At 40.9% G+C, this 24,081-nt stretch overlaps 1 protein-coding gene across 8 annotated transcripts in view; it reads left to right on the top strand.

Moving 5' to 3' along the window:
• Nucleotides 1-24,081, top strand: part of MAP3K20 (mitogen-activated protein kinase kinase kinase 20) — a 97,854-nt gene that overhangs the window by 55,746 nt on the left and 18,027 nt on the right. For 7 of the 8 annotated variants that reach the window (XR_003526569.1, XR_003526570.1, XM_027636658.1 and 4 more), the window contains exons 12-16: nucleotides 10,768-10,812; nucleotides 11,736-11,766; nucleotides 11,887-12,026; nucleotides 13,213-13,275; nucleotides 14,258-14,350. Coding sequence is in view for 6 of the 8 variants with exons in the window: in XM_027636658.1 (XP_027492459.1) it covers nucleotides 10,768-10,812; nucleotides 11,736-11,766; nucleotides 11,887-12,026; nucleotides 13,213-13,275; nucleotides 14,258-14,350 (372 nt within the window). In the remaining 2 variants the exon portion in view is untranslated. Of the gene's footprint in view, nucleotides 1-3,988; nucleotides 8,774-10,767; nucleotides 10,813-11,735; nucleotides 11,767-11,886; nucleotides 12,027-13,212; nucleotides 13,276-14,257; nucleotides 14,351-24,081 lie in introns of those variants that run through there. The other variant, XM_027636661.1, reaches the window with a different exon arrangement.

Below are 24,081 nucleotides of genomic sequence, written 5' to 3'. Positions count from 1 at the left end.
TAGAGTTCTCAACTTAAAAGTTGTTTGCATTCAGTAAATTGTTTTTTTCATCTAGAAAGTTGTTGACTTTAATGGATGAAGGATTTGGTCTTAAATGTAAGAATGATTTGTATCTTGCAGAAGGCATCTTAGGAAACCTATGTAGATTTTTTTTATTCTGTTCTTTTTCTTTGAGAAGCAGCAAATTTCTGTTCTGTGAAAAAGGGGGTCAAAGTTTGAAGTGTTAATTTAAGGTTGTGTTCATAATTATAGTTAACATAACTTTCACTGGCCAGTTACCAGCTGTTAGAATTGCTACATTTCTATTAATAAATTGAACAAAAACCTTCCTTGCATTATCTTGAATTTCTTAATGAAATGTGATGCTCTTCAACCACTGATTGGCAGAGGGAGGACCACAGGGTTAGTGCATGGCGAGACATATTACAACAGAGTTGTTAAAAAAATACTGATACCTACTTGTTTTTAAAGCACTAGCCAAAGCAAATACCAAATAGAGATTGCAGTAGCATATGATTTTACTTATGCAGTTTTACCCTACTTGTAACCTTGATTCCAGCCAGACCCATTTACATATGACTTGTTTTCAAGGCATAGCTTATTGCTGTTGTTTGAATGAAGTTGCATTTATGTTCCAGCTGTGAACATGCAGTAATGAAATAATGAAGGATGAATGTTTTCCTATGTACAGATACTGTATGTTCTCAGTAGATATCTATATGTCTGCTTTAACGCTTGCGAGCCTTCAGTAACTGAGCTGTGGGCCATCCTCCATTCTGAGCACAGCATGAGACACAGCCTTAATGAGCAAACCTTTTCACCAGCAAGGCCCTGGGGTTTTTATGCTGTACTTGCTTATGACTTGTACTTTACACTTAGAGCTAGCATTCCTGAAAGAATAAAGCATTGTGCTAAGGCCTATTGTGCTAAGCATGAACTATCTTTCTGCATAACATTAACCCAACTCTCCTATTGCATTTAAATACAATTTCTTCTAATAGAGAAATATAAGTTTGTTTTTTCTACAGATCTTAAGTGAACTGTTACAGAGAACAGCTTTAAAAATGCCCTTTTTTTTGAAAAAAATTGACATACTGGCAAAAAATGGCTTATTGAAGCCGGATTGTCTTTTTCATAGCAAATGATGTTCTACAAAGCACTGGTTACATGTACACCTATATTTTAAATTTATAGCTTTAAACCATTTGGAAAATATCCCTGGGCGTTCTGTTTGCAAACTGCAATCCTTAAGAGTCAATCGTCTGTCTCCCTCCATTGGTTCAGGCAGTGTCTGCTCACCAGTATCAACCTGGAGGGTTGCAATGGGGAGCTGCAGTGCTTGATTTTAAACTACCTTGACTGTAAAAACAGTAGTAAAGATATGGCAGCCAGAGCTATGACACAGCTTAGGGTGCCCACTACGGATAAACCTGGTTCTTAATCAGCACTAGGCCTTGTTGTGTCCTAGCTGGTACTCTTGTCCCTGCTCTACGTTCTGCGGTCACCTCTTCGGTTTACTCTGCAGCGAAGACCAGAGGCCAGTGGTATGCAGGAGGAGAAACTCAAACCAAGTGAAAGGAGGACAGCAAAGCTGTCTCTGCCACTTGATCCTCCAGTGTTGTAGGGCTGGTAGGAGCTTCATCCTGCATGGTAGGTAATTATGAGTGGCAGGCTGCTCCTGCTCTAAAGAATAAAGTATAGCTTTACGCACTTCAGCATGAGAGAAGGGTGTGGCCAACATTTAGAAATGCTTCTGTGAAAGTAGTGTTTCTCCCTGTTCTTGTTTTGTCCCTGTTTCTGCTGTATATTATACAAAAGAGACCTTTGAGTCAGATCTTTGCAAATTCCTTTGTGCAGATCTCCAAGAGCCTCTAGCACAAGGGAATCTGGAGCCTTTTGGAGGAGTAAAATATATCCATAGTTACAGTGAAATGGGAGATTTCTTTTGAAAGAGGACCTGACTTTAGGAAGACAGTGTTATGTAGCTAAGCTGAACCTCTTATTTAGAGAAAGACTGTGAGCAAGACATGAAATCTATATGCTCACCTGTGGTACCCTGTTACCTGCAGGTGATCATGTAAGAACAATGGAATTTACAGAGATTGGTGGATCCCAGCCATCTCTAATTGTTTCTTCATGATAGTCATCCTATGAAATGTGACACCAAAGGCATGTCCTGTCCCAAAGAGCTCTTTTAAGTTCTCCAACTAATGAGATGGCAAAATATGGAGGAAGTAAAATGATTATAACTTGCAAAATTAGCCACAGTTATGGCCATTCATAGCTTACCCACTCTCAGGCATTGAACAGTCAATGACCCAGAAATGTGTTCTAGTGGAAAGCTGGTTTGCAGCTTTGTTGATTTTTTTTTTTTTTTTTTTTAATAGGGATTCCTTCCCATATGTCAGGGAATGCTCTTCTAAGGATCTAAAGTGACCGTAACTACCTGGGAAGGAATTGTGTGTGATGTGGCTAGATCTTGTTTTTAAAACATTACTTCTTTTTACCATAGGAGCTTTTGGTGTTCTTAATCCAACTAGTGCTCTGGTGATGGTGTAATTGGGGTTTTTTTGTACAGCCAGGTGTATAGAAGCTTAGCTGCTGGTTCTTTCATCACTTAACTGTAGGATGCATGAAGACTATTTAGGGCACCCTATTTCCCCAACTTCTTAGTTTTATTTTTGTTTCTTAAACTCTGATCACTAACTTTTGTTAACCACAATGCAAATAGAAAGTCTGTGTAAGTTGGGAAAACTCGAGAGGAACAAAAGACAGATATTGTCTTTTTTAATGATAGACAGTGTAAGTGGTTTTACCAAGAAATGGGCAGTCTTGAGCAGCCTGGCCATGAAACCTCTTGTATTACAGACCAGGGCATCACCATAATCACCCTTGTAACCAGTTGTGACCAACTGCCATTGACTTTTTGGTCAGTTTTCTGACTAGATTAAAAAAATGTGAAAAAACCATGAATTTTGGGCAGGTAGTTTTTGCAAACAGCTTTGGAAAGAAAGGCCAGTTAGGTGTTCACACACCGCTCCTTTGCTGTTGTTTTAGTAGTTATTTTAATTTAGGATGAACTCCTGAGTCTTTACTCCCTATGGAGCACAGGCAAGCCTGTCACAGAGGTTACTAGCTTGGCCACTCTGAAGAGGCATTAGTCATTATTTAGCTGGAGAGAGCACATCTCATTTGTTATTACAAACAGACTGGGTCAGGAGAATGCCATTATCTGTAGGTGAAGGTTATATCAGTAGAGATCTAATGTGATGTACAAGTGGCAGATAGCTATTGATATCACTGAAAAAAAAAAAACAAACCCAAAAAAACTAAGCTGAAGACGCAGCCCCTCTTCCCCTGCCTGCTCATCCCTGGGACAGCTTGCAAAAGGTGCTAGTGCAGTCTGGATTCCACTGTCATTTGCGTTGGTGAGAGGCTCATTTCTGATTGCGACCATTGCAGGGTGACCCCTTTCTCTCCTTTTGAGCATACACTCCAAACCAGTCTGCTACTGCCTTTATTTCTGATATTTGGGGGCTGCTACTTCTGCACCAGACTGCGGGAGCTTGTTTGGGTTCTCTGATCTTAACCTGATTTATTCTTCAATCCTGAAAGGTTCAGTTAAGCAACTCACTCAGACTTCTGTTTTATCCACATTGTCTTGGGAGCCAGTCTACCTGGCTGGGAACTGTCATGTTCTGTTTTGCACTGTACAAAATGGAGGATTGAAGAGTTTGAACCTTCTTTTGTCATGAGAGCTCTGCTACCTGTGGTTCTTGCCATGCCACTCAGTGATTTTGCACTTTGATTTAAGAACAATGACCCCAGAAGGATGCTATTTTAATGAATCCTTACTTGATTTCCATGTTTAGATTCACTAATCATATGCTTTCTGTTGATTGCCAACTAATACGGTGGTGACTTTTTCCTTGATTTTTGAATTGGTTCTAACTTTCACTTTTGCTCTGTCCTTTCCTCCTTTAAATAGTTTTTCTTACCTCTTGCTGCAAGAATGTCTCAGGAGTCTTACTTTGAATCTAAAACAGAGGAGTCAAACAGTGCAGAGATGTCTTGTCAGATCACAGCAACAAGTAACGGGGAGGTAGCTGGCATGAACCAAAGTCTGAAGGCCTTGATGATGACGGGCTTTGGGGATATCTTCTCTCTGAACCAAGCAGGATCTGTCCTGCATTCTGGAATGCAGATAAACATGCAAGCCAAAAAGAATTCTTCTAAAACCACCTCTATGAGAAAAGGGAAGAAAATCAACATGGCTTTGGGTTTCAGTGAATTCGACTGGTCAGATGACGATGATGATGATGATGATTTTGACGACACAGATGATAGCGGTGAATGAAATAAGTTATAGAATTAACCCTGAAATTGTTTTAGCAAAGCAAACCAATAAAGTTTTAGAACAAGAATCCTGTCAGTTTGGTCTGTTTAAATCCTGTAAAAGAACAACAAAAAAACAACCAAAAAAGTGAGATATTTTCTAGGCTGAGCGTGTTTCTGTGTAGAAAGACATGTTTTTGTTTAGATTGTGCTGACTTATTTCTGCTTTGATGAAATTTGGAACTAAACTTTCCAAACTAATGGAGATTATTATTATTATTTTGAGAACCATGATTATATCTATAATTCTTGATGCCTGATTACAGAAACTATGGCTTGATAAACTTAAGATCTGAAAACACTGGGAGAAACTTCAATGCGTTTAATGCCATTTATGTACTTCAAATTTTTCTTTTGTGTTTTTTGTCATTTCCCTTACCCCCTCAGTTGTCAATTATATGCATATACTTGTACTTCCAGATTTGCTATTCTCTACAATCCATTCTTTCTTACTGTTGCAGTGAAGGGGTTTGCTGTGTTTCTAATTTAAAGCCTTTTTCAAGGCAGTATTGTGGGAAGTCACTAATAGGTTTCCAGGAAGAGAGAAGCTTGGGGAGAAGAGAGGGGTTAGCTAAATACACAGTTTAAAAACTGAATAGCAGCAGAATCCAGATAATCCCTATTAGTAGATGATTTGTATAAATGTTCTTTTTCCCCTCACGTGTATGTGCATGTGTATATAATTCACTCTAGCAAAGCAAACTGCAATCAGACCTCTGCATCTATTATCAGATATTGTGATCTAGAAGGTAATTTTCAGTTATGTTGATGTAAATCCAGGAAGCCTCATTAACTTTGATGGACTTATTCTTATACCTGAGAGCAAAAATCAGTGTTCGTAAATTTTGATTCTGTTGCATCTCCTACCGTTAGGTAAGGACTAAGGGTACCCTTAGGTAAGGACAAAGAGAAGCCACTATGACATTTCAGGTTGGGCCTTACTACTGTGGCTTATGTGAAATTCTCTGTGATGGCAGTAATGTGAGGAATATTTACTAGTCTCTGCATACCTGTTTTTTGCAGCTAAATCACTTTTAAAGTATTGCCACTGCTGTTATGGCTTACTGTAAAACTGTGTGTGTAACAATCTGCTGCAATAATTGCCTGCCAGGCACTTAGGTTGAGAGCAGTGAGGATGTTTCTCCTGATGACCCCTTTAGTGGTGATGCAGAAGGAGGGAGGGAAGCCAGTGCGAACACAGATGCAGGTTAGAAAGGAAGATGTAAAATATTTGCCCAAGGAAGAAGGGCAGCATTTCAAAAGAAAAATGTTACTGTGCAGTTCAGTAGTAGTGGGAATAGGCCATCAAAATTCTATTCTCAATTACTGGAGGGGTTTCTTTTATGAAAACTTCTGGTTTTGAGTGGCCTCTTTAATTATAGGCTTGCCTGTTACACAGCTCTAACCTACGTATTATGGTGAGTGTTTTGTAGATAACTTAGAGAAAAATGGATGCATTAGATAACAGCAGGCCTCAAATCATTACATGCTCACTCGACAGAGAAGAAAGTTCTTTGAAGGAGTTTTTCTAGAGTGGGCATCTCTTTGGGTCATCAGAGAGAATTGTTTTATCCTTAAGCATCAACACTGGTCCGGTAACCTGCAAGGCAGCAAGTGCTGTGCTTCAAACTTCAAACTCAGTTTGCACAGAATTAGACCCTCCACGATGCTTAACTTCTGTAGGATGTAATTTAGTGTTCTTCCAAACAGTTACAAATCCGTTGACTTGCAGTTAGCCCTCTTGTATCCAGAATGTTTTTTCATAACAAAATTGTACTTTAAATGATGCAATAAATTTGTGGAGTATCCCAGGGAGAAACTTACTCCTTCAGCACAGGTAGGGATGACTTCTTAGGTCCATCAAAGCAACCTGATTTTAGGGAGAAAAAGGAACATGAAAGGGCAAAGTATGAAATGGAAAGAAGAGCAAAAAGGCTGTTTGCAGTGCAGATTTGTACTATTTTTGTAAGTCTACGTCTGCTAACACCCACAGCATGTTACTATTTTTATAACTGCCACTTTGCACTCAGCAAAATTTGATGGATTTGTGTAGTGTAATATGTGCACTTTAGATCTTAAGATGTGTCATTGTGCATAAATTACTGTACCACATAAGCAGTGTAGGGTTGTACAACTGAAAATGAAACTTGGTTCAGTACAATTTAGGATTCAAAAAAGCACAAAAAATCTGTCCCTGGCAGATTTTGCACTTTTTTGGTGTTTGACAGTGTCAGAGCACTTCATGCACGTTTCTATTGTATGGCTTTTAACTGAATTTGTAAATCTGCTCTTTAATCTTTACAGAAATAAAAATAGTTCTTAAGTAGTATGACACAGGGTTTCATAGTTGCAAAACCACAAGGTCTCTCTTCAGAGTTTTGTGCTTACCCAGGTGTGTAATTTATGTCAACAAAATATCATCAGAATTTGGTAGTGTGCTTGTAGAAATTTCTACTCTGTGCTTAGTTTCAGTATTTTCTAATAAAACAAAGACGGATTTTTCCCTCTTTGCCTTTCTTTCCCCATGGTATTTGTCAAACCAAATTAAGCTATATTAAGGGAAAAAATAAACCCTTATAAAACTTCCCCATGCTTTCAAGATAGCAAAGGTAGTCTCTGAATTGTAGATAAGATGATAACATAAGATGACAAACTCTTCTGATGCAGTTCCCCTAACATAGGGTTATACTTAGGATATTGGCCGTGCTCACTAAAAAAAGTAGTGGTATTGATTGCATTTTTACTTTCCTGTGATGACTTTCATGCCAGATGTCTTCAGTTTACAAACCAAAAGTCATATGTGAGAATCAAGCTGTGTTGTTTCTGTCTCTGAAATGCTTTTCACTAGATAAAGGCTTTGAAAGTGGCTCTGGTGGGCAGGTATGGTGTTGGAGGAGCTCAGAATATTTCATCTTCCACACTGATTTTCATCTGCACTGTATTCCAGTCCACCTTCTACCTGTATCATCACCAGGTTATATGATTCTTCTTGTTTTTACCCGGCTGCTGTAATGCCAGCATTGAGTTAGGTGGGTAAATGGCCTAAGAGAAGAATGGGAAGAATTGACTTTTACTTAAAGATGTGGGGTCAACTGGGACCAAGACAGGATGCCCAACTCCCAACTCCTTTTGTTTTCCTTCAGCAGTGGAGAAAGAAATGGAAAGGGGACTTAATGGAGGAAAACTTTTGATCTAGTAATTTTTGTGATGATGACACCATTAATTGCTCGGAGTAGCAAGTGTCTTAAGATACAGTGTTTAGGTGTACTGCATCCCCAGCCAAGTGTGTGCTGCCTGACATGGAGCTTGTCCCCTCTGGATGGGAAGGGCTTCCTGGAGGTGACATATGGCGCAGCCTCTTGTCATACAGTCGTGTTCTTGACTTGTCATTTGTTTATTGTTCCAGAGGTTTTCTTAGATGTTGATTCCCTTTCCTTCTGGGTTTTAGAGTGTCTATTCTGATTTAAATATCTGATACGATAATGATTGGTGTTGCTCTCAGCAGTAGCAATAAATCCATGGTGTCCATATAGCTGTTAAGTATGCAGCAGTGTTTCTCTCTGTCTTTAGTGCTGTAGTTCTTTTCTGTAATCAGGCAGCTTTTACAGGTTTTTAAGAAGACCTCTAACTTGACAAAGGTTTTAACTACAGTCCTAGGTAGAACGTTCAGGTAGAAAAAGTAAGTTCATATAGTAATTTTCACAGCCCTTAAAATGCACTGGTAGGAATCTGGAGGAGGGACCTTTCCCCTTTCCTCCAGACTTCGACTTAGTGTACACTGTAAAATCTGCACAGAGATTTCTGATGTGTGAAGATTTAATTTTAAAACTGTAGAACAAACAACTTTCTTTAAACATTTTATATTGTGTGCTAAATATTCATATGCCTTTTAAAGTCAGATATAGTCCACTGCATTTCTTGCTTTTGCACTACTGAAGAAGTTTTGTACTGAATAGTAGGAGTCAATGCTACTTACACTTCAAGTTTGAACTGATGGAATTTGAATAGAAAATATTTTCACAGTGTTAGAAAATTTCATTTTCCCTTCTGAAAAAGCAAAGCTGAGCGCAGCGCCTATGCCAAGACTCTTGTGCTGTAAACTGAATATATCATTTGTGTGGAACATGGAATGTTACACTTTTGTGTGGTAAAACCTTGCAGTGTCAGTTATTCTCTTTATTGCACTTGACATACCATCTCTTGTTTTATTCACACTGTGGATTTGATTTTCCAGTGTAAAACCAAAGCAAACAAACAAAAAGAATGTATTAAATTTCCTCAATTGGTGTCATAAACTTTCTTTTGATGTGAACTTTTCCTTTGCTGCTCTTTGTTCCAATCTTCTATTTTGCAATAAACATTTTGACAGTAAATTTTATGCATCTGTGTCACTGTGTAAAATGCTGGTGTTTCAAAACATTCCTTATTGTCTACTTGTTTAAGTCACGTTTTTGTATTGCTCACTGTGTGACATTTCCCCTTTATTCTATTTTAAAAAAAAATTTGAAATAATACAGAACATATTCTGCCACTGATTATATTTAAACATGGGGAAAGCTGAAAAAATCCACTGTACAACTAAAAATGTAATATTGGACTTCTGCATTAAATAATTTGGTTGTACAAGTTATCATACCAGGCTCCTCCTGCAGCACCAGCTGGTTTGACTATAAGTACCTACAAAAGGCACAACCCACTGAGGGTGTTCATGATTGCCACTTGCCCGTCCTTGTGCTTAGGTGTTTCCCCCAGCATTACTTTTGCCCCTCAGCATCCTGACCAGGCTGCAAGTTGCTGTCAGCATAAGGAATGCCTGACAGCAGGTAGGTTGAGAAGGTTGGTTGCAAGTGTGGTATAGTAGTCAGGAAGGTCTCATTTTTGTCTGGCAGGTACATCTTGCCATCTGCCAGTTCACCCTGATGCCTTTGGCTCTGTCCCCTTTGGGGAAACAGTGGGCAAAGGGGTGGGTTTGAGGATTCGCTAGATCCTCTGTGCAGAGTTGACTTCAGCTGGTCTCATAAATTGTTTGTGCCCAGCAAGATTTGAGTGAGGCATTGGTGGAGGAAGAGGAAGATGATCTGAAAAGTCCTCAAAGTGGGGTGGGCAGCAAAACGTCGATAGATATGGAGGCAGAAGTCAAGAGCAATCACAAGTCCTTCAGTGGGGGTCTCACGTGGATGCTGTGAAGGGTATTTTACAGTGATGGCTGAAAGTTGTGAGCAGATTACACTAGACCCTGGTGTCGTGCCTGGAGAGCCAGGGAAGTGCTAAGGAAGTGCCAGGAAGGCACCTAAGGAGCAACTCTGTCCTGGGGCTCAGTATTCAGCTGGAGGTGGGCAGGGGTGAGTGCCTGCTGAGGGGCCGTGCTTGGCTTGTGGGTGGAGGCCGGGGAACCCAGGGGTGGCAGAGCTCTCTGGAGGAGGGAACAAAGCCGTGGGGGCTGGTGGTAACAGAGATGAGTCTCTCATAAATCACTGGTATCTACATCAAAGAGATTGCAACTACATCATGGTTTTGAGCTTTTAGAAGACACTGAAAAATACAGATATACAACAATTAATGTTAACCCTTTAAGCTGGATAAAAATGCCAAGAAGCTGAAGCTTGGGATACTATGTGCTTGGATGAGTAAAATGGCAGTCACTATTACAGTGACATCTTCTCCTCTGCCAGTTTTCAAATCATCCCAGAATTCCATTTAATGCAGCTGTTCCCCTGTGTATCCTCCGTGGTTTACTAGTGCTTCAAGAGCTGACACCATTTTGCATCCAGTGTTGGAGGAGTCTGGGAATTGCTGCACTCCCTCGGCCTTAGGGGAGCAGTTACAAAGTGTTGGCAGAAACCAAGAGACACTTGTCTATACATGGGCAGGAAGACTAGCTGTAGAGGCCAGACTCCAAATTCTGCTTTCATTGCTGTCCAGTTTTGGTAGTTTGGGCTAGGCCTTCCTTGGTGACAGTTTTCCTTCCTTCTGTAGAAAATATCCATCATCTGGGAGGGAGTCATAATCACAGCATTATTTTCATTGCAGAAATCAAAAAAGCAAAAGCCTTCCCAAGTGTCAGAGCCAAGAGGAGAGGCAGCTAGAGAGTCCCTTGCCATCGGACAGTTTACTTTTGCTTCCTAAGTCGTTTCTGTTGGGGATCTGCTGGTAATTTTATCTGCATAGAGTGATGGGATCGATTTAACACCGACAACATGCTGTTGGAGCCAGCCCACGATCAGTGTGAATCTAGTGGTTTAGTATGTCAATATGAGTTGCAGCCTAAGTCCTGTACTTTGCAGTGAAAAAATCAGCCACCAGAGTAAAATTTGGGTGGAGGGGATAAAATTGGTCAGATGGTTTTCTTTTCAATTCATATCTCTCACACAGTTGCTGCCCTCCTTTGATATTTGTGCATGGACTGAAGATGATGTGGTGAGTATTTTGTGTTAATGTGGCCAGCATCGTGCTGCTGGAGCTCTCTTACCATATTACAGTGGATATGGAGGGAGGGAAGGCCGGATCGGAACATCCAGGTGAGATTTTACTGTTGTTTGTTTGGTAAAACTTGTGTCCTAGAAAGGGTTTAAAATGACTGTAAGTAAATTAAGGACTTGAGTTACTGTCATAAAACAGCCACATTCTCCAACGTCCAGAAAATAATGGGAGCTGGGAGCTGTCAGCAGCCAGGAGGGCATTCCTGAGTCACCATTTAAGGGATGTGGAAGTGCCCGAAGACCTGACCCTGGACAGGACAGAACAGTTTCGAAGGTTTTATCCCACTATGTGCCACCTGGACTGAAATTAACTGAAAAAAAGTGAAGGGGGTTTTAAGGCATGTGGAATTTCTCTTTCATATAAAATAATGGCATTGAGTCTTTTTTACCTTTTTATTTGATTAAAAGGCTAAACAAGACACATTATTGATTTATCTCTGGCATAGTGATGTGTCATAATGATTTTAATGTCCTATCTAGCACTCTCTTTGTGTGTTGTGCGTCATGGGATTGTTTAGCTGATGTTTACTGAAGGAATGCCTGGAAAACCAGTGCAAAAGCTGTAATAGCCCTGGCTCCTTCACTTCAGCCCTTTTAGCACATGACATCACTCAGCTGTTGCTTTGCTCATTTCTATTCTTCATGACAATAAACTGAGGAAGATGGCTGCAAAATGGAAGGCAGTTTTGAAAAGCTGAATAGAAGTCATCACTTGCACTGGTGAATCTTGAGTCCTTTAACCCAAAGTGAGAAATATTTTTAAATTTTGTTTTAAAAAAGGATGTACTTGTGGACTCCAAATAACTGTAGTACAAAATTTTGGTAATGTGAACTTCAAGATTGATTCCTCTTTCTTTGCAGTTTTTCTGGATGCAACAACTTACTAGAAAAGGTAAAAGCTATTCATATGTACTTTCATATTCACATATATGAACATATATACATTTGTTCATTTTTTTCCCCCTCCAATGAAGTGCCCTATGGATTTCTGAATAACCTCTTCTATCTTAAGGCGATGCTTCTGGTGAAATGAGTGTCTATGCTAGCTTGTTTAAGGAACATCATATCACTGGGAAACAATTGCTTCTTCTAGAAGAAGAGGATTTAAAGGACATGGGAATTGTTTCCAGAGGACACATCATCCATTTAAAGGTATCATCAGCATATATTGAGTGTTGCAGTAGGTTATAGTGTGAATATTAAGAAGTAGACTATGAGTTTTCAGTAGTATTAACAAAAAAAGTGACAAAGCTACATAGAGAACATATTTGGTATCTAAAATAAACAGTTACAGGTTCATATGAATGTAGAACCCAAAGCAACCTGAGAATCATATGAGGCATGAAAATGTGCTGTGGTCTTTATACTCCTCTGTTGTTCTTGATTTTCTTGTGAGCTAGACTGGCAGTTCTGCTACAGATTCACCTAGGAAGGCCCAGCAGAAAACGTGGGTCTATTCAGAGATAGTTCTCTTTAGCTGAGGGAGAAGCAGATACAAAACCAGCTATTTGAATTGAAATCCTGAACTTCTTAACTTTCATATCTCGTTTATAGTGTAAAGCATATTTGGACTAACAAAACTCTGTTGGACAGAGCTGTTGTTTAAAGCTGATTGACAGCCAGGTTTCTTTCAGAAGCTCTTTCAGAGCTTCTTAAAGCTCTGTTTCACAGTGTTTTAAATATCTAATGTTTGTAATGAATTAAGAAAATCATGGTCTGGAAAATGTGGTCAGACAGCAGTAATGATATTAATACTGTAGCCACAGGAGAGAGTTCAGTTTTCTGGCAGCTTTGGAAAAGGGTTTCTCTAAGAGCAGCGTCTACAATTCTCTTGGGTCTCAGTCATTTTAGATCACAATTTGCTAGTAAAGAGATACTTGGATCCTAATTGCTAGTCCTGCAAATTCAGCTTCATAAGTCGCACAGATTTATTCCCCTTTTGCTCATCAGCCATTTTTTCCATGCCCACACACCATTACTGATATATTTAATTTATGTTTCCTACAGGGAAAATTATTGAAACTTAATAAAGTCAATAATGCCCAAAATGAATGATTTCAGCTTCCTGGGTTGATTGAGCATAAATAAAAACAACGAAAACAACCCCCCGAACATCTCTTTCTCTGATTAAGCAGATCTGATTCTGAATGCAAAATGGGGCCAATCTACCACGACAGTTTCCAGAACAGGGCTCTATTTTAAACTCTTCTCACATGCCCTGATGTATCCACAGTGGAAAACACAGCGCACATGGAGTTTCACTGGTTTTCATGTTGGTATTTGCAGTATGAGGTACTAAATAACTCCCATCTGGTTTTTTTGATTTTTTTTTTCCTAGACTGCTATTGAGAAGTTAACCCATGACTACCTGAATCTGTTTCATTTTCCACCGTTAATTAAGGCAAGTTGCATAGTTTATATAAGAAGTGCTTCTCGTGTTGGTATGAATATTTTATTGTTCTCATGTCTCAACTTTCTCGTATTCAGGGGAGGGCAAAGTAGCAGTTCCTACAGAGAGTTGTAATAAATGCAAAGGGTCAACAGCAGTGATGGGTCAGAACAAGTAATAAGATAATAAAAGTTGTTTTCAATGAGGCTCTAAGATTTTATCATGGAACCAATGGAATTAAATTAAAAGGCTACTGGTTGCAATTCCTTTGCTATCATTAATCAGAAATTACTTTTAAGAGCCATTCCTCCAAACTGGTGGCATTGACTGCTCATCACTGAAGAACAGCAGACCCCTGGCCCAGACTGAGCGCATCATCCCTCAGTTTGTTAATGTTATAGAAAAGAAGGATGGTTTATAATGTCTAGTCACCTTTATGTTAACCTCTTGGTTTTCTGGTATCGGTAACAAGAGCCATGCAAAAGGGAGAGAGTGTTTGAGAACCTTGGGGTTGCTAAAACTAATATTTGCCTGATTTAGTTCAGTGAACTAATCAAGCAGTTCTAGAGCCTAAAGCCTGAAGTAGCTTTTTAGTCATAATTTATTGCACAGCTATAGAGTGAAATCCACTTACAGTAAATTTGCATATAGCAAAATTCTGTTCCCTGAAGGGGAAAATGAAAGTCAGGGCTTTGCTGCCATGCCAGCTGCAATTCCAATGGCAGAGGCTGCCACAATACTCACAGGGACACCATGCTGTGCCAGAGCAGCTTGGCCAGGAGCAGAAATTGTGCAGCATCTCCCAGATGCCACCCACTGCATGCTGTAAAGCCATGCAGGAGCCATGGCCCCTCTTGGAATATGTCTCCTTCCTGTTGCCTGCCAGTCTGGTAGCATCTGAAAGGCAAATCCTTTATGCCACCAAAGGCTGTGCCCTTGTCTCCCAGTGGGTTGTGGTAGATGTGGAGTCTCACTTTACCCTTTGTTTTGGCAGGATTCTGCAGGTGGAGCTGAAGAAAACATAGAGAAAGTAGTGAATCTTGAACTTGTGTTTGGTTATCACTTGAAGCCAGGAAATGGTCCAAAGGTAAGCTGGATCAATTGGTTTGGTTAACAGTCACTACTAAGAGGGTCCAGTATCTTCTGGACACAAATGGATAAATTGGCATGAGAATCCTCTGGTTGTGGAAAGTGCCAACCGAATGTCAAGGTGGCAAATGGGGCTGCATTGGTGATGGGGAACTGCACCCCAGAGCAGGCAAGGAAAAGAAGAGTGGCACAGAAAGCTTTAAACGAAAGCTTTTGTTTTTTACTGAAAAATTTTTTTAACTGTAATTTTTGTAATTCAGGATTTCATTTTGTTCCTTTTATCCCAATGGGTGTGAAATAACGGTCCATTTATGAAAAGAAAACCCCAGTGACAGTTGAGCAGTGCCCTATGCCTGATATTGGTGCACAAAATACTACTTTTGTCTCAGCAGAAAGGAGATACCGTTCTATGCATCCAGGAAGAGTTTGGAAAATACATGGTATGCATGGCTGCTGGCTGGGCAGGACAGGACTGGTCCTGGTGGTGACTGTGCCCTCATGGTACTTGGGAAGGAGGGAGGGGTAGTTGCAGCTCATTGCCGATAGCAAAACTACTGTGCATCAGCTGGTAAAAGGCAATTGCCAGCATGCCGCATCCTAATCAAACCTCAGCTCCAAGCCGAGCTGGTTCAAGGATCTCTCATTACACCCTGTGTAACAGGAGCATTGATGACTCCAGATGTTCCAGCAAAAGATTTCCACCACGTTGTTTTTTCTTGAGAGTGAGGTTTGTCCCATGCTTTTTGTTTTCTTTATCCAGCTTGTGATGGACTCTGAGTTCAAGGGGTTTAGAATTAATCATCTATGTGGAAATGGTGTGCAAAGCATTTCTGAGATAGAGTCAGGGGTTGTGACAGCAGGATTTGTTTCCTTTTGTATTTGATAAATCTGCATTGTGTGTCCACCCTAAACTTGTGGGAGGCTGACTTTCATCTTGTGTTATCTGACTGCTTTGCTTTCAGGGCATATTGTTTGCAGAAGTCTCTTGATTTCTGTACTTGGTGGTGCTTGCAGAGAAAGCATTTAGGTTTGAACTTAGTAGGAACTTGTACTCGTACTGAAATCATTTCATCAATTTGAAAAAGCTTTTTGTCTGGAGATTTCCTTTTTTAGTTTGTTTCTTTTATCCTAAGTACTTTTTTTCCTTATAAAAATCTTCTTTATCACTATGTGAATTACTTAGACTGTCTCAGTGTACTTGAATGCATCTTGCTTATAGTGCTGTTCAGCTGCTTTTTTGTAGGTTTGCATTTTTGTCTCCCATGTGCAACTAACTCTTCAAAGAACTAAATGTCCATGAAAGAGCTCATATCTCCCTTCCATTTCCAATATGGGCTGTGAGCCATAGTGCAGAGAGGTGAGCAACCGTCCCCAGGAAGGAACAAGTGAAGGAGTGAATAGGCCTCTGAGCACTGGACAGAAATTCGTGTTGTACTAACATCTCCCTAAGTCTGAGGATGAGTAGATGTTTTAGCCATGACAGCAAAATTTACAAATGAGACAGTGTACCAGAATCTATGGGACAGAAGCTGAATTTTTATGAGAGGACAGAGTTAGTTCAATGGACCTGTGTAGTGCTGGCATAACCTCTGCAGGTTTCTGGCAACCTTTTTTATTTGGTCCTGCCTTCTCTGTGAGCTCCTAATTGGTCCTATCTGCTCTGTGTGCAGTCGGGCCCCCTTTCTAAGGAAGCCATTCCCTCTGAAGCCATGGTTGTGTGCCAGGCATGCCTTCCCTGTCAGCTGCCCTGCTACAGCACCCTGTGTGCTTAGTGATGTCATTCCAGGGAATGTGCAATTTGTCATCTAAATTTGTCTGGGCTGAAAACATCTGTCTGAGATTTGCACATTAATTTGTACCTCTCTTTAAAGATGTTGCAGTGGAACCAGTTTTAAAAAGTGGACTAGAAGGAGTAGATCATCTGAGCTTTTGAGCAGGATGCTGGGGCCAACATGACCAAGAAATTTTCTTTAAACATAATACTAACAAAGACTGGTGTGGTACATACAGTATAGAAAATTTGGCTAGCTTGCTTCTTTGAAAACCCCCTGGATACAATCTTCTAGCTCCCCTAGAGGCTGCTCTGAGCCAGCTACTGCTGCCATCCAGATTTGTTCCAAAATGAACTGGAGATAGAGAGTAAACCAGGATCGAGGGGTTTAAACTTCTTTTTTGCTGTCCCGTTTTTGTAAAAGAGTGGTGCCTGTTCCTGTAAAACTGGGTCAGCAGAAGCACTTGGGATCATACCTTCCACCATCTTTATAGCTAAAAAGCTGGCCTACATCAGTTTAAAAATAAATTTCTCAGAGGAACTTTACCCTAATCAGTCCCTATAGCCGGCTGCCTAGCTAAGAAACATTTCTGCTGTTTTAGCCATGAGGAAAAAGAGGCAGTAAGCTCAAATCTGGGTTATACATTGAGGATATGCATTCCCTGGGCGATGTGGAGGTTGCTAGACCCGTGTACATCAAGGGAAGGTATTAGGCTCATCTGGGAGGTGGTGCAGCACAGCAGGAAGGGCTCTGTACAGGGGAACTGGTCACCAGGCTGGCTCTGTGCTGGTCTCTTGGGCTGAGTTCCCATTAGTTATTGTAGAACATTTCCTAGTGTAGTTGCACCTGGAAGCAAGCCCACCCAGGCCATCAGAGGTGGCTCTGCTGAAGCATGGCACAGGACGGACATGTGGGACAAAAGCGCTCTCCTGATTCAAATTAAAGCTCTGGTGTGGGCACAGCGTTGGTGTGCAGCATGACATACAGCAATACCACTGGGTATAAAAGTGCTGGATGAACTGATCTGGGACACAGAAACCATTTCAGGAGTGCTGGTTATTTCAGATGTGTTTGGCTGGTCAGAGTGCACAGCACCATCACCAGTGTGAAGAAGATTCCTCAGGGCACAGGTGTCCCCTCCCTGGCACTGCACCATGCCCCGTCAGCACCAGCCAGTGCATCTTCTTCATAAGCAGGCAGAAAATTAAGGGCCTTGGGAATGGCAGTGCCTTTTACTGAGGATCCTGGTGGATATGCTTCAGGTCAGCATTTGAATGTTCAGCCTTGTCTGTACACTGAATGAAACATTGACTTCTCAGTACACATCTTTACCAGCCTTGTATTTGTTATCTAATTTAAACTGCATCTTGTAGTGGGATTATGTTGGTTTCCACCAGCTGACAGATGCAGTCATTTCATTACAGTTTCCTTCCCTTTTTAGCTGCATCTTTAGAGGCAATAAAAGCTCAGTTGACCTTTGTGCTCTCCGAATGCATAAGGAGTGAGCATTGCAAAACTAACCTGGTTTTTAGAGGTTTCTTTTCTGACTCTTATAGTTCAAGTTATGTGGTTACTTCTATTCACTGCCTTTTAATGACCTTTCTGTACACAATTCCTGCTGAGCTAAAAGGTGATAGATTTAGACATTTTATTTTTTTTTCTACAAATTAAAAAAAAAAAAAAGCAGGGGACCACCAATTAACTCCAACATGGAGGGTAAAACAACAAGCCCTGGCAATTGTGGCTTGAACTGATTTGCAGAACTGCAGAGAGAATTTTCAATGGCTTTCTCATCCTTGGTGGCTCATTAAAATTTCCCAATCAGGGAAAGGTGTCTGAGCTGTGTTGGCTCTGCACTGATGAATCACCCAACCACATGAGAAGAATGGCTTACAGTCTTTTTGCCTTCTATTGACGCATTCTTTAGTTTTGGTCCTCAAAAGGGCAAATTTCACTATGCCATTGAATCTTCTCATTTTTTACCTGGCGTGTCATAATTTGACCTATATCTGAACACAAAGCCTTGAAGTTGGCTCACCATTTCACCTTATTTTTCCCCATTTACCTCTCCCTCCATTTGACAAGGTAAGGAGCAGAGCCTCTTTAAAACTGTCTGCTAACTCTGTGAACTATTTTCTAGCCTTGAATATCCAGACTGGGATATATTTTAATGCTATTATTTAAATGTGTAGTGCAGAAGTGAATATACTATTAATGGTATTTTAGAGAGATGCTTTGACCAACTTTTCATGTGGAGAAGCCCAGGCTGGCAAAATGCAGGTAGTACCAGAAAAAGCAGTACCGAAATAGTTGTAACTGGAATGCACTTTCACAAGTGCTTGAGACCATTTCTGCTGCCTCTTCTCCTCCACTCTCGCACTATATCAACACTCATAAATCCTTTCTTTATGTTCTTAAAATTAAAGCAAGGGGGCCAAGGTCTAAAATTTGAAATTCTACTTTTGTAGTTTTTGGGTGGCATATATTTCCCATGCTCTATAGGTATTTTAACCCACTTCAGTAAAGTAAAGCTGGAAGAGGAATTTGTTTTATCTGACCCTTCCTTTGCAAGGTAATTGCAAGTACCTTGACTTTCTTACATGGGGTTATTTAATCTTAGTTCAAAACCTCATCTTCTAAATCCTCTCTCTTTAATTCCATCTCAAAGCACAATGCTTTCAGGACTAAAGACTAGTAGTTAATGCAAGAATCAGAGTAGCTGTGTTTGTGTGCCATTTTCATAGATTTGCTCCTATTCTAACAAGTAGTCAGTAAAGGGGTAAACTCTTTGTGAAGGAACACAAAAAATGACCTAAGCTGTAAAGTAAAACCACGGCCACTTTAAAATAGTGCCAGCACCACTAAGAACTGATTAATATAGTCTGCCAAGAAGGTGAATCAGTGCGGGTGACTCAGAGCCCGTTGTACTCTTTCAAAAAAGCTTTTCTGGACCACGTATTGTTTCTGCATGAAGTGGAGCTGGTATAACTTCGTCATCTCCACTGGGATTGCTCCAGCTGTAGTATCCATGTGTAACTGAGGTCAAACTCAAGATAACACCTTTAAAAATCCTTGTGAGGGCAGTGCTATACCGGGGATTCCCATTAGAAGTTATTCCATAGCCCTGAAGAGCCATATAGACTTTTCAGCTAGGCGATTTTGCTCGCTTGACTTTCTAGACTTTTTAATCTCAAGATTAAAATCTTGATCACTGAATTAACTTGCTGCCTTCCACACATTATGTCTCACATGCAGCCTTGGTCACAGATGTGTCTGCAGAAGCACAGACAGGTTCCCAGTGGTTTGTAGGCTTTGCACATGCTCTCCAGACAAAGGCCTGGAAGAGGAGCCTTTGTTCCCAGAATGCACAGGACATATCCAGCAGCCCTGCCATGCCTTTCCTGAGCTCCTGTGCATCCTTGTCCCCTGCAGCCCCAGTGTGTGAGCAGCAGCCTCCACCATGAGTGGGGACGTGGTCCACGTGGCTCCAGCAGTTTGTTCCCATGAGTCATCCATAGAAAATGGCACTGGAGGATAGGGACAGTACAGGAGGACACCCACGCAGCCCTCAGGGGCTCATATTTCTCGTTCTTCCACCTTTACAATCCTGCTGTCACAAGCAGGGTGCTCCTGTGGATGATGCCTGCGACTGCAACAACCCCTGTTTGCTTCTGATCACATGTCAGGGACAGCTCTTGGTGAACACTATGGTTTTGCAGAGCTCTTCTCTCACCTGCTGCAAGTCCCTGTTCTTGGGCACCAGCCCCAGCATGCAGCAGTGCCCAGTATTTACCATGATATCCCACTGCGTCGTGGCACAGAGCTCCACAGAGCTGGATGTTAAAGAAGGGGGCTGTCAAGCGACAGATATTTTTGGTACTGCTGGTTGGGCTGTGTAGGTGTTAAAAAGGCCTTGTGCTTCTCCAGGCAAAGCTCCAGCCAGTCAGTGCCTGTTGCCTCGCAGAGGAGTAGGGGCTCCAGCTCGAAGGAGGCACCCAGGCAACTGATAACATAAATATATCTTTTACTTGCTTTGTTTCTGTACGTTCTAAGGCCATCTCTCTCGCAAGGCCTCCCCTCCGCCCCTCTTTTTTTCTGCCTGCACAGCTGAAACAAAACCGGCGATGGAGCCACCTTCTCTTGCTGGAGCCTGCCTGGCAGCAGCCTGCCCTGACCTGAGACACCAGCCATTGTTAAGGATATAACACATTTACATATTTTGCAATAAAACATCAGTTATTTGCATTACTGTGTCAAGTTTTATTTGATTCTTTCACCTAAAAATGACTCATTTTCCTTTCTTGTATTTTAAAAACCAACTACTCTAAGCTTGTTTGAGAATAATCAAAAATTGCCCATTTAGCTAGAAGTCATTTTCTTTTCAAAAGGCAAATGTTATTTAATCTTTCAGCTGTTCATTGTGCCATCATAAATACTTTCTTTTCAGCACAGTTGTGGGGACTGAAATGAGCCCACTAATTGCCTCCCATTTCGACTGACATGTGGTGGTTTAGTGGAAAGAGAACACAGCGGGGAGAAGGAAATAGGAGGCTGAGAAAATGAGAGCTAATTATTTTCACTGCCTCATGTCAGGCTCTGTGTCAGCCTTGTTTTTACAAACTGGAAGGTTTAGCACTAAATAAAACAAACTGGCGTCATGTTTTTATATACTGGCAGTGTCATGGAAGCAGCTGCACATCTCAAAGACAATATAATGCCTGCATTCGCATGGACACCATCTGACAGCCACTGTGAGCCACTGCTAATGAGGATATCACAGTGGTGCCAAGTGAAAGGTGCTGAATTATGTATGATTCTTCATCAGTGCAGCAATAGTCCTGTACATCATTATGAGACATTGTTTTGCTGAAGAGATTAAAACATTCTTAGTTCCAGACCCTGCAACCTATACATGCTACAAGAGGTTATTAATGGAATTTTTAGGGAGAGTTTCTTGTGGATTTCTTTTTGGTTAAAAATATCTCATGGGACAAAGCTGTGGTGGGTCATGACACTATATATATAAAGAAGAGAAGCAAATTAACTATAATTGTGTTATCTTCCTTTAAAACCAGTATAATAAAATATAGTGTAGCAGGGTGATACATAATGATAAATAACCCAAGTGCTGTCACTAGATGTTCAACTCTAATGCCTTTAAAACAGCAGGTTTCAGCAGCTGAGATAGATAATAGCTAAGAACGTAAAAGAGCTTCTAGGGATCTAAATCATCAACATGCTACTACTTTTAGTATCAGCATGACCAATATTTTTTTCATATTTGTTTCATCTCGTGCTACATCTTACTTTTCTTCTAATATCCAGTTACCTGCTACAATGCTGTTTCCATTTTTATTTCAATCTTTAAAAAAACAAAAAAGTTCATTCCAACCACTGGTTTTAAAATGAATCCTGGATTTGGGCCCCCTTGAAAAATGAAGTGCCTTCCCAGCAAGGGTTTTAAGCTGTTGTTTCAGGACACATGTTTGTTGTTTAGAGCCTGTGCCTGATCTTTTTCATTTCCCTTTCATTATATTTTTTTTTGGCAGATGTTAATGCATATGGGGCTAAAGAAGTATTGTCACCACAGTAAGCTGGAGACTTAAGTTTTAAAGTGTTTTTACTTTCTGTTTTGAAACTGAAGAGAAGCGGCTCAAATACATGTGTGATTTGCTTTTCTAGAATCCTTTTCAGAAGCTGCTGATTTTTTGACTTTGTCGAAGTGTTATTTAAAAATGTTTTCACACAAAGTTTTGTTGGTTTCAGAACTGGTTGCCTCTCAGTTCTGAAACTAGATATTTTCTTAAAACAAAAAGCTGAAATTCTTTATTTAAATCAAAATCAAGCAGGTAAATACTGGGAGGTATTTTAATGTTTGAACGACAAGATGTTCAGGGAAGTCTCTTTGAAGGACTCGTGTAAGCATATTTATCAACCAGACACTTTTCCATTTCCAAATTATTTTCCCACATACATCTGGCACTAAATGTAGTCCCAGTCCAAGAAGCCTTATGGCTACAATTCATCGAAGAATTGAAATTCATATGCTTTGTTATTCTAGCCACATTTTTGCTTAAGTGGATAAGCATCTCTCTCCTGTTTTAAGAACCTAGAACTCCATTGGAAAACAGTGAAATATGTCCATTTCTTTCTGCAGCATGCAAATCATGCATTATTTACTGTGTGGTTGAACAAAATAGTTACTGGGTGTGTAAAACAAGTAGCCACCTACTTACTTTAGATATTTCCCAAGTGCCTTGATTCTAAAGTCATCCATCTACTGTCTTTTCTAGTTGCTTTCCCTTCCTTCGTTCCTTCCTTCCTTCTTTCTTTTTCTTCCTTTCTTTCTTTTTCTCTCTTTCTCTCTTTCACTCTTTCTCTCTTTGTCTCTCTCTTTCTCTCTTTCTTTCTTATCTTTCTTTTTCTCTCTCTCTCTCATCCTTTCTTCCTTCCTTCCTTCCTCCCTCTTTCCGTCCTTTCTCTCTTTTATATCTTTTCTCTTTTTCTCTCAGCATCTCCTTCCCTTTCTTGCCCCTCTTTATTTCCTTCTCTCTCTCTCTCTCTCTCTCTCTCTCTCTTTCTCCTTTCCAGTGATGATCTTACAATAACACAGAATGGAAACCTTGCCACATAAAACAAGACAGGTATTTTTGGCTGACCAGAGAGGGTATGCCTAGTGTGGTAACTTGCCCTTTTGGTATCTGCGCAGTGTGACTGGAGAGGGCTTCAAAAAGGACCAAAGGTTTGAGGACTGGGTTTGAAGGACAGGAGAGCGTATGTGTTTGTCTGAAGATGCAGTTCCGATCTGGGAAAGGCCATGTTTGTGCAGGGCTCGTGGATCCAGCGCTGCGTGGGGCAGCCTGATTCGTTACTGCATGGAGAGCCCCTCCTGCGTGCGCGCGGATCCGGCAAGGGGCCGGGCACTGGCAGGTGCCCACCTGCCACACCCTGGATGAACACAGCTTGTCAGCCTTGTCTTTAGAGATGGCTGGTTGATTTCTTTTGTTTATTAAAATGAGATCATGTTTGTCAGATCTAGTCTGTAGGGAAATGTGAGTGAACAGCACAAAATCCTGAGTCATGAGGAGCCCTGGCACAAGGTGCAGCTCTGGCTCTCAGGTTCTTGGCACTGGTATTACGGCAGGAGATGTGCTGAACTAACTGGAGAATAGTACTTTATGTCAATATTTTTTTCTTTCCTTGGCTCAGGTGTTTTTGTAAAACTTAAAAATGTGATCAAGCATCCTGTCTCTAACCTCAGGTTCAATTTGCAATAGCACGAATGTAGGAAGTCCTGCAAAAAAGGCTGACAACAAGAATGGTGTGGGCTGGGAGAGGAGCACAATTTGAGGGACAAGGAGGAGTCAGAGACAGCTCTCTTTGCTCTTGCTGTTCAGTTACGTAGGATATACTGTCCTCAGCTCATGTCAGGGCCGGGGTGTCATGCTGTGCCTACCTCAGACAGGACAGGCATTAGCCTGGGTTAGCTCACAAACCCAAAAAGCAGGACAGAAAAGAGATACGCGAAGACATACAGTCCATGATTAGGAAATGGAGGCACAGGGCAACTCTAGCACCTTATCAGGTTGCACAGAAAGCCAATAGCACAACTGGAAATGGAGCTTGGTGCCTCTGAGTCTTGGTCTGGTCCTTGACCACTGAACTGCAGTTCCCATCACTCAAACTAGCACCAGGGCAACGCGAAAACCAACTCACACATCCACTCTGCTCGTAAAATGTGAAAACTTTCAATGAGAACAGATGGACATGCAGGGCCAAATGCTGTCACAAACATAATTTCTTGTTGTAGTTTGGAAATGTTTGTACTTCAGTTTTCGTTTATCTTGGTATTGCCAATTCAGTGCCTGATTGAAAGCTTTGAGACTTCTGAGGGCTGCACTCCTACGTTACACTTATGAGAGAAGCATGTGCAAACACTAGCAGATAATCTCTTGTG

This window comes from Corapipo altera, unplaced genomic scaffold (genome assembly GCF_003945725.1).
Source record: "Corapipo altera isolate COAL_440 unplaced genomic scaffold, ASM394572v1 45, whole genome shotgun sequence".
Taxonomy (NCBI): domain Eukaryota; kingdom Metazoa; phylum Chordata; class Aves; order Passeriformes; family Pipridae; genus Corapipo; species Corapipo altera.
This window is presented reverse-complemented; position numbering and strand designations above follow the sequence as displayed.